The sequence below is a fragment of the Brachyhypopomus gauderio genome, chromosome 17 (genome assembly GCF_052324685.1).
Source record: "Brachyhypopomus gauderio isolate BG-103 chromosome 17, BGAUD_0.2, whole genome shotgun sequence".
NCBI lineage: Eukaryota > Metazoa > Chordata > Actinopteri > Gymnotiformes > Hypopomidae > Brachyhypopomus > Brachyhypopomus gauderio.
Genome location: NC_135227.1, coordinates 16,835,116 through 16,846,641, shown reverse-complemented (window position 1 = coordinate 16,846,641; position 11,526 = coordinate 16,835,116). Strand labels below are relative to the sequence as shown.

Below are 11,526 nucleotides of genomic sequence, written 5' to 3'. Positions count from 1 at the left end.
AACCCGAAATAAAGTAAAACTAAATAGCAGGCCGCGGCCACATATTCAAAAAACGACTGAACTGTTCCTTTCATTAAACACATTTAGTCTACTGGTGCTATTATGCATTGTTATCGCATACATATAATGTAAAAATGTGGTTTTCTGCTAAGCCTGTTCTTTTTCATTCCTATAATTTTAAGTTGCACTAACTTGCCAACAAAGGCATAGCCCTGTCTAGAATTGTATCTATACGGTCCCAGCGTAATGCTCGCCTATGAGAATCAATGAAGGCAATCAACCCCATGTCGATATCCGATATTTTACCGACGCTGTGGCTTTGGTCCAGTACAAACAACGATAGCATCACATTAGGTGCCAAACGCTGCTAAGGACCATTAAGCATGGTAGCGCACTCGAGGGGAGCGCAAAATAGCCTTATCGCCCGCGTGCTTTCGCGCACGACATATTGCGTTTCGAGTTGGAATAAATAACACCACTTTTTTGCAGCTAATTGTGTTTTTTGTTGGGATACCACCAACCTGGAGGAAGGATAATAATAATGGTGTCCATAACACATGAGGAAACAGTAGGCCAACATTTCAACACCCGAAATTGGGGCTAAAAACATTGAGCTAATCCTTTACAGTGCAACCAACACAAAAATAATATAGACTGTATGAGTGTTCATATACCATGCCTTTATTCAGCGTATTTACAAATGAATTTATAAAAAATATATAACTAAAGAATTTGTCATATTTACAATAACAATTACTTTGTTCACATATTTAAGTATGATTAGGGTACTGAATTGTTTTGTTTTGTTTTTTTTTTACTTGGAAATTATTGCCGAGGACATGAAACCAATAACAATACACTACCGTCAAAGCAAGCCTGCCAAATCTCGCAAAATTAGTTTTGCATTTGCAATGCAGTCGTTTTCATAAATAGCACAGACATACAAGTAGCCTGCTCAGCGGAACATATGACAAAACAGCCAACCACCAAACAACGCGGCATCAGGACACTTGGAGTAAAGTAAGACGTTACATTCAGTTCGTTTCAGAAATATTGCATGGCGGATTATAATATATGTACTGTTACAGGAGGCTAGGTAAGGTATGAGCAGGACAACGCACTGGGAGGAGAAGTAGCATTTTAACTTACTGTTTGAGTTCTTGAAATGCGCTCAACTAAGTGTGCGGCTAGGCTTACAAGACAACGCTCTGCGCGTGACAGACACAGTCTCCTGGGCTATGACGAGGAGGTCGGAAGGCCCAGCCCGTGTATGCTACTCAGTGCCTCGTGCTGCTGCTTGCTCAGGGGACTCGGGGGTTTTCTGTCTCCTGTGAAGAACAAGGAGGGGGCGTTCAGAAAGCAAACACGCTGTAACTATCGTCTCCCATAGTTACAAACGCCGCACATCTATAGACCTTCGTTAGGACGATTGAGATTAGTGTATAAGATATCGGACAAAGCATCTGTTTTGAAAACGTTCTTTTTTTGTTCCCCGATAAGTGTTTTAATGATATGATATGATAATGGTTATGATATTGCAAATGCAAATTGATGGGAAAACATAGAAGATAAATGCAATATAGCATTACTGTTCCATACAAACACTATACTCCTTCCCCAAAATAAGACCAAAGTATAAACAGATGAATAAATATAGATAAGGTGTGAATTAGCCTTAAGAGTAAAACAGCCCAATAAGCAAATAATAATAATAATAATAATAATAATAAATAATAGTAGTAGTAATAATAATAATAATAATACTAAAAGAATAAAAAAGACACTTCAGCGATTCATAAAACTGATTTATTAGTAGAAGGCATAACTTTTGAAACTTATGAGACATGCTAACATATACTCTGTGTTTCACTAGAACTCCCACAAAATTATTCATTTTCACTAAATTATTATTATTTGTCATTACTAAAATTGAGTTCACGTATTTACAAGCAACGTTGTCACTGTGTCACCCCCATTTAGTTCAATGCTTCTCCACAAGCTCAAAACACAGCAAAGATGACCCGACATGAACCTGCAGACTCTTGGCGGAGCACTTACAAAGAACCCAACGCTCGCGAGTCTAATATTAATCTTTGGTGCTTGATGTGAGCCCACGTGATCTGCACATACATCTCAAGACTCTGGCATAACAGTAAAATAAGACTAAGCTCACACACACGCTCTCTACCAGCACACTAGATTCATCAATAAAGTTAAAGCTGTGGTAAATTGCTACTTGTAATTGTTATGTTTTTTTTTACATTTTTTTGCATTTCAAAGAATGTAGTAGATAAAATAATAATGTAAAATAAAATTATTTGTTTCATGTCCATAGTGATTTTCATACAAAAAAATTGCTTGAAAATCACGCTATAATAGCAAAATGAAGCCCTGAGCAAAAAGATGTAGCATGTAACTTCAGCAACATGAAGGCAGCCAGTCTACAGACTGAAAACGGTCGGTTCTGGATCCAAAATCACTTTGCAGTGTTAAGATCATCTCAATTAGGAAATATCCCTGATCAACTATGACACTTCTTGGCTGGGGTCCAAGTTAGTGTCGATAAACGCAGCTGTAGCCTGTAACACGATAAATGTGGCGTAGAGTCATCCACATAACCATATCAACCAAACTTGTGCCTACCATCTCTTACGGTGTGCTTGAAGGACATAGGAGAATGGAGGTCTCCCGAATGTATGCTCATACTGCTGGCGGGATGGGACAGGCTCGCTCCCTGAGCCTGCCAGTGGTGCCCGGGGCCTACGTAGCTACCTGCCGGGCCGCTATAAACGCCATACTGATTTGAAGGAGAATAGGCACATGGCGGAACGTAACTAGAAAGAGTAGATGAAGGCTACGAAAAGAAGAGGATAACACACACAAACACACGCACCCACACAGACACAGACATGCACGCATTTAGATATGTATCTTAACGTGCATCATTACAATACTGATTATTCAATTACCCTAAAATCATGAGATAACGACTAGCAAAGAAACTGTCCGTAATGTGCACTATCAGTTGTAGTTTTGCATCAGAACGTGGTTTACCTGAGGGTACTTTATGTCCGCATCTAACGACGATTTATCTAGTCCGTTGACTGCGTGCGCAGACGGAAACGCGGCTCTGTTGACGCTAGTCCAGTCCTCCAGTTTGGGCGCGTACCCTTCGGCACCGGCGACAGCTGAGCAGAAAACAAACACTTCACATCCACCACCTCTGCACGCTTGCTTTAGCACTTCATAGGAAACGCATAAGGAAAGGTCGCACAAAAATATTAGAATATTAGGATTTTAACTCTTTAATGATGTTATAATTATTTTAATTAAGATTTTAAACAAATGTTGAATCCTCAGTTTTTTATTTATTCTATAGTACGTAATGAAAGGAAATAATTATAATATATTTATTTTAATTATTACGTTTACCATGAATTACAAATATATATATATATATGTAAAATGTAAACGCCATTATTAGTCCAAGTACTTGCACGCCAGAAATCTGTAAATCATTTAAGAAATTATAAGAAAACAATACGCTTCTCATATTTCTCCGACTAATGCACATATCTTGACTTTTGTGTTCTCTGTGTATGCTAATCGGATTGTCTTTATTAATTGCACAGCAGCAATATGATAGAAACGTGCCCATATATTTATTTTGAAGGATATTAAAAACTATTAAGTCGTGCTTACTGTTTCGTTGGAGTGTATCCTAAAAACACAGGCCTGTATGGACAGGCCACGAGGCTAACTTAACAGAGTCGTATCTTTAACAACTTCAGTAGCTATTTTACCTTCTTCGATTTTGCCATTAAATCAGTACATTTTTTATTGGCTAATTTAAACTATTACTATACATTATTATGCATAGTGTATATATATTAACATTTTGAAGACTACACCGAGTAAATAACATAGCCTAGGCCTCACGAGGTTACTACAGTAGGTTCACATTCAGCAAATTTACAAATTCTTCAAAACAACGTATAATGTCATCCGGTCTCACCTGTGGGGTCCATGAAGGCTCGAATGCCCAATATGTTGCTGACCGTGTGGGCTGACGGCCAGCCGCGGGGTATGCTCACGTGTCCACCGGCGACGGGGACGCCTGGAGGACTGCTCATTTTGGTCCCAGTAGGGGACATTGCATTAGGATACGAGTACGGGTATAAATGGTTATAAGAAATGCTTGGTTGTGGTTGAGTTTGTTTGCCACCTTCATACTGCGTAGGTTGGGAAAGATTTCCTATTTTGTTCCGTAAAATCCTGCTGATGGAGCTGACGGAGGGCACGTTGTATTTGTCACATACTCCATCTGCTAGAAGTCGGTCCCGGATCTCCCATGCGAAAATCCCGGGGTCTCCTTGTTTGTATTCCCGTATACTCTTCACCACGTTCGGTGTCGTGACTCTCGGTTTGCTGCCCCCAATAGCACCGGGCAATATAGACCCGGTTTCGTTGTACCTCGCCAGTATTTTGCTCACGCACCCATGGGAAACACGAAGTTGTCTGCTAATGTCACAAGGTCGGATCCCAAGCTGTGCCAACTCCACTATTCGTAGTCGTATAGCGTTGGGTAGAGGTCGTCCGTTGACAAAAACCCCTCCTAACTGGTTCACCTCCCCATACGTTTGCTCTGCAGAAGAAAACACATCAAACTTGGATTACAGAAGTAAAATAGTGAATGAAATACGAGTTCAACAATCAGCTCATCGAATGACAGGCTAAATGAAAATGGCGATCCGATGTGCAAATTCACTTACTTTGCTAAAGTTATACGGCTAGGTAAGATCTTATATTACCTAAACGTGACATTATGATGCATATACTGCAATTATTTTCGAACACTATTTTTTTGTTTACAAATGACTGCAGTTTGCGTTCCGTTACCTCCAACAGTCGTGCAAAAGACGAACGTCTATCTATATTTAATTGGTTACTTGCGTATATCTTTTAAAAGACCTCCGACCGATATTCGACGTTGGCTTTACGGTTATTTCTGGCGTAATGCAGGCAAGTTCAACATGTCCTGCTTCTATCATCCCTTCGCCACTGAAGCATGCAGACGTGAACGCGGGCTCACCCATTTGCCCGTGGTTTTGTGATGCTTTGCTTGAAATAGTTCTCCTTCAATGGCTGAACGCGCTGTCTCCGCGGCAGTGTGAAGAACCAAAAAAAGTTGATTAGAAATATCCGAAGACCGCTTCTCTATTCCAACAGAAGCAAAAAATTGTAGAATTCCTTTAAAGGAAGTGGCACGACGGCTCCTCATTCGTTAAAGACGAATTTGTCTGATCCCGTAGGCTGAAGTTAGCTCGAATTAATTTGACGCGTCCTCCACGTCAATATCTCTAGTTACGCTCTGAGCGGTGGGTCGATTTCATTGGTCCTTGCGAATTCGGATAGGCTGTTCTGCACACGAGCCATCCGGTATGCGTAATTTAACTTTCTGGACAGATTAATTCAGATTAAAGAGGAAAGGTAGGCGGCTACGTGTGCCCAGAATAACACAAAATGGATTAATATGAAGATATCATACCTAAAGGCGGCAGTCCGAATAACTGCAGAGCTAAGTGAAGACGTCTTCAACAGAAACGCGTGCTGTAATGACTGTTCCGCTGGAGAGTAAAGGGACGAGCTACTTGGCGCAGAATGTCAATATCATGAGCAAGAAATTATTCTTTTAAGATGAGACAATGAATAAGGCAATGAGTTCAACTGTGATTATATGGACTTGAAGCAAGAAAAATCACAGAAATTGGTATACAAGTGAAACGAGTACTCATTTCATTAATGAACATATTGTTTTTCCTGGCATTAAAAGAAAAGAAAGTTTTTTAAACACGGACATTCAGTATACACAAATGTGAATATGCACAACAATGCACGTTCGAACTCATTACTAACTTAAATACACTTAGCAGGCCCATTTAATACTACTCAATAAAATGTTTGTTTATTTTAAGATGCTGTGGCAAAACTATCTTACTTTAGACTTCTTGGGCTCAGAAATAGCTGGAAATTTAAACATCTTTGCAATTGCACCTTTCAGTACCTGTAGCAGTGACCTAATGCATCCGATAGCTTTGTCGTTGGATACACTATCCTATATATGCTGTTGTATAAATTCCTAATGGATTCATTGTCGCAGCACGTTCTCAGTGTTTTCGTGAGAATGTAAAAAAAGTATAGTTTAATAGCTCGCAAAATGTCGCCTGTAAAAGTTAACAGTCGACCCATTCAGTCTTACTATCTTACGTGACTGTGGTTTAGAAGTGTTTTACACATGGAAAACATCGGGTCAAAATAGTAGAACAAACTTTGAATAATGTGTTCAATAATGGACTCTACGGATTAAAAAATATGGTATTAGTTAAGGTGTTGAAAATGCATAGAATGTAGGCCAAAAAAATGAATTCAGTAGCTTTGTGCATTTGTGCATCACTTAAGTATTGAAATAGCACATTATCTGTACATTATCTTTTTCTTGGAGAGGATATTCTTGCAAAGGCGAGCACAAGGTAGTTGATCGAAAACTATGCTCATTAAAAAGTAAATGGATTTATGCGCTGACCAACCGAAAATAACAAAAAGAGTAAATCCCCATTGGAGTTAGTCGAACGACTTTAGTCTCCCTCGTCTGGATGAATTTGGTATTGCAATTGAGATCCTGTTTTTTGGACACATAAGGACATGAGCGGAGCACCAAAATGCAAGAATTCTTTTAAATAATAGTCGGTCGCAAAGGCGATTTGAAGGTGGACTGCACCAGATTTCCAGGTATAAACAGATTTCATCCTGAAAGTCATTTTCCTCAAACTAAATGAATACGTATCAAGGAAATGCATGATACTGCTCGTCTCAATTGTGCCATGTGAGTTAACTAAAGTGGTCTATGGTTGTCTTTTACTCGACTGGTAACAAGTTTATCTATTACATGCATTTGACGGCAATAATATAGGCAGGCAAAATCATCTTTTAAGTTGTTGATTGGCAGATATCCATACGGATATGTGAGAGTCAGTTCATGAGATCTGAGAGAAAAAATATTTTCTTGCGAGGAAAGATATATGTTGGTCTGGTCATGAAAGATATATGTTGGTCGGAAATGTTTTGGGCAAAAGGATTTTTTCCTTTATCTCTAAATTATTATTTTTTTTATTGTTTTATCTTTTGTAAATTGATTTCAGCTACAAACTGTAGACATTTGAACATTTTCGTGTGTGTATATGTGTATGTATTATATAATTAATTTATAAAATCATTAACTTAAAATTGTCTCTTTGTTTATCATTATTTACGTGTCATAGTAGTTTGGCATGACAAAATGACCTAATTGTATCCAGTTAGTGTGAATATTAAAATTAAAATTAAATGTATATTTAAACAGTCCTGTGTTCGTATAATTATTCACATCAAAATTATGCTGACAAAGCCATAAGAATTTGGTCATAATCACAAATAGATATTACAGAATATGTTTACAGGCATCTTGGCAATGGGAATTGATACATGATTTAAAAATCATGTGACCAAATCGGATCAAACCCTGGTTATTTTCATTGCATTTATTACTGTGGAAATCATAAATATAATGTTATGTGTCCAACGTGCTGTAAAATGTAGTTTTTTTTTTTTTACCAAAATGTAGTTATTCGCCAGTTTAATTTTCCTGTATATTTACGGATGTATTTGCCTCTTATGATCTTACAGAACTGATTAATCACTTTGGCTATCCGGAAGTTTCAGTTGCCTTCGTGACTGTGAGGATTGGTGCTACTGAAGGGAATAGTTGATCTAAAGGTGTAATCTTCAACAAGACGTGTAGCATCCAATAATATCCTGATGGGATTCCTGATTCCTGATGGAATATAAATGCGCGGCCACACCTGGAGGTCATACGGGTGTGGTAGAGTTTACCTGCGCTGATATAACTAAATGTACTCCAGGTTAATTGACCCGGCGGGGCACGTAAGCAAGCTTGGAAGTACTGTTGTTTAGCTACACGCTCTTACAATGTTTCGTAATCGGTGGTCAGGTTAACCGGGCATTTTTACAGCTGAAATGCGTTATCACGCATATGGACCATTAGAAAGAATTTTTCTTGACAAGAGAATTTGTTTACCCTTGGATTTTAACTGAAGGAATGAGGTAAAGGTAGTTCCACAGAAATGTACTCTCTGTGGTTAATAGTTACAGTAGCTTAGAGTAGAATAAGCTTAAACACACACACACACACACACACACACACACACACGCACACACACACACACACACACGGTGGGGGGATGGGGGCTAGATTGAAAGAAAGGACCTAATCGATTTTAAGTCAACAGTATGCTGAAATGTGCCTTTATCCAGTACAAAACAAAAACTCAGAAGTAGCAGAAATAACGTACATATAGTGTGGACTTTCTGTAATGTGCTTTCAGTTTTCTTTTTAACCTATGGATGGTCTACGGTGTTTTATTGAAGACCCGTTTGGCTCAGTTTTTGATTTAGTGTTTGTGAGTGTTTATCATTGCGCAGATAATATATACCGGGACTACGTGCTTCAGCCGTAGTGATGACTAAAATACACATTTCTAGCAATATTTACCGTAACAACAACAACAACAACAACAACAACAACAAAGTTATGATGATGATCGTAGTGTTAGCACAACGATAAACGGAAAACACTAGGAAACCCTGGCTGACAAAAGGCCCGTTTGAATTAATTATAACTGTTTATTTGACTTTGTATTGATGATTGTCTATCAGGACAGATAACTATCTTGTTAAACGATAAAAAATAGGACGCACAAAAAGCTGTTTCAAAAACAAGGTCACATGCCTTACGTTCATGTACTGTCACATAAATTATTACACAGCCAACGCTAAACACAACTCTTAGAATAAAGAATATTCCATTTTCATTACTAATTGAAACCGATGTTTTGGGAGACTTACAATTTTAGCAAAGTATCGCTAAACAACACATCATTACTTATTAACAATTAACAACTATTACTTAAATGAATGTATGCTGCTTATGTTCGTAATACCTAATATGAAAGTACTTGTGTCGATCGCAGTAGAGCGTTTATGGTTCTAAGCTCCGTGTATCACGAGGCTGAGCGTTAATTGTTTATGACCTTTACAAAATGTCTCCCCTATGGAAAACCAGCAACTGAGAGGGTGGAACAATCTCATTGGACGAAGACTCAGTCCAGAATGCACTCCGGTTTTTACCTATAAACGTTAGGTGAAGTAGCATCAACATGTGCTCTGTGGATGAGCCTTTATCTAGTAGCCTACTGTTACTCTTATGTATGATTCATCTGTCTTCAAATGTAGAGTCGTTTAATCATGTCTCCAGATAGCAGATAATGCTTCAGATACATTTATTGTCATTTATTGTATATATATATATATATATATATATATATATATATATATATATATATATATATATATATATATATATATATATAATGTTATATTATATTATGTATTACATTAGTGAAGCCTATTGAAGGTTTAGGATATAGATACTGAATATGGTTATTATTAAAAGGATAAGGAAACAATTGTATTAGAAGAGCAACATCGTATATGGCCCAAAAAATCCAAAATGGACACCACAATGTCCAAACAGGACATCTAAGCAATTTACAGTGTAGAAACACACATCAGAAAAAAGGGCATTTCAATAGCTGCTTCCAATGATTTAGTGTAGGAACAGTAATTCATGCAATGTAAGCGCTTTGGCACTTCAGTGACGTACACAGATGAAACTTGTGTTTCATATAGGGATATATGAAAATAGGGATTCAAATAAGGATTCAAATTATGAGTTTTCAACAGTTCTTTAAGCTACATTTAAACCTTATAACAAAAACACTGCATTTAAACTACAAATACATACAGTATACATGTGAACCATTGCACTACGAAAGGTATATGAGATAAAAACACTGTTCACTTTATTTTACGAGGTAGGCTGAGTTTGTCACAAACAAACTACTGAGTTAGATAACAAACAAACAAGCTTGCTTTATGCGCTCCTACAACAAACCAAATCACTACAGCTCTCCTCAGCTGCGCACTAATGTGCATCCAGACATTACCAACCTCACTCACCATAGTGAGTGAGTCGCTAAGATGATGTTGTTTTCCTTCACATGTTTCGGTTACTGGTTGCACAGGAACATAACCTGTTATCACACCAGCTGTCGAACACCTAGTAACTGGAAAATCGGAGTCCCGAGGCAGGACAGCAGTCTCGAGGCAAAGATCCCTTTCTAAATTCAAGATTATAGCATATTGGAACACTGGTTGTAAGCTACCTGGTGCCAATAATACTATCTAGGAAAAAGGGATGTATTGTAATGACAAAACTACATTGGAAAAAAGACATGGAACAAAGATGGTGAGTATCGTGAGACACAATGTAGACATGCAGCTCCTCCTGACAGCCCAACCCAGGGGCGCAGATGGCACTGGGGACGGGGGGGGGACATGTCCCCTCCAGATTTATATTGACCCCATCCGAAATGAATGAATGAATGAAATCTAGCATCTACAAGCATACACGTATATATTGTACAGCTTGGTCCCCCTCACTTCAGAATTTCCATCTGCGCCGATGGCCCAACCTGGGCATTTCTGAATGATTTCCATGTGTCTCAGGTGTTTAGCTTGCTATGCTGGTGTAATGACCTACACGCGTATCTTAATAGATCCACCTTTGCTGCTCATTCTTAGAATAAATGACTAAATGTCACTTTGCAATCCAACCCGTTTCCCCTGTTTCGTTACCAACAGTACGCCAGGGGCCCGTCCATTTCCTTGAAAGCAGTGTGATGTTTCTGGTCCTTTTCCTAAAGCCATAAAGGGACATAAGGGACAGAGAATGTACAGTATGTGTTTGAGAAAGCGGCTGTATGGTAAATAACTAGTGACTTGTCACTATGATGGCTGAGCTTACAACACATGGAACAGACAAGGTGAGCTGCATATTTCTTACGTGCTTTGAGAAATGTACAAAGGATAAAATGCTTTCATGAAATGCTTGAATACTGAGTCTGTGCATTGTTTTTGCCCATTGTTGTGCCAATCTGAGCATTTATGCAGAGCAAATGTTAGCATGTAGGAATTTACCTAGGAGTTGACAGTGCAAAGTCAAGCCAGACAACCAGATATGTGTTAAACTTATCTGACATTTTTTTCGTCAGCATTTCTCCATGGCAGCAGACGTGTACGGCGGTATGCAGTGTGCAGTCTACAACCCTTCACTCACTCTTCAGCTGGTTCACCCATCACCCTCCATTACGTTTTGCAAGCTGCCTTTGAACTGAATAGCTAGGCTAATGATTCCGAGGTGTTTCCAGTCATTTATATCGTTGGTTGAGGTTTGCAGCTGTGGCATTAATGGACCTGATGAACATGGTGACATGGTCTTCTTCAGTCTAGCAATTCAACTGAACTTTGAGAAGTCCTGTGACAATGGTGTGACCATGCAGAAGAGTGCAG

General features: G+C 38.6%; 1 protein-coding gene across 2 annotated transcripts; it reads right to left on the bottom strand.

Annotated features, from left to right (window-relative positions):
* Positions 1-670: 670 nt before the first annotated feature.
* Positions 671-5,505, bottom strand: pax1a (paired box 1a). 2 transcript variants are annotated; one of them, XM_076978887.1, is made up of 5 exons: positions 5,093-5,505; positions 4,016-4,645; positions 3,055-3,188; positions 2,654-2,854; positions 671-1,328 (listed from the first exon to the last, which is right to left on the bottom strand). In XM_076978887.1, the coding sequence occupies exons 1-5, from the start codon at positions 5,094-5,096 to the stop codon at positions 1,302-1,304; spliced, it is 996 nt and encodes a 331-aa protein (XP_076835002.1). In that variant the 5' UTR covers positions 5,097-5,505; the 3' UTR covers positions 671-1,301. The 2 variants fall into 2 exon arrangements, with proteins under 2 accessions (XP_076835002.1, XP_076835001.1); XM_076978886.1 differs by having other exon boundaries at positions 2,644-2,854; positions 5,093-5,474.
* Between the last annotated feature and the right edge of the window lie 6,021 nt (positions 5,506-11,526).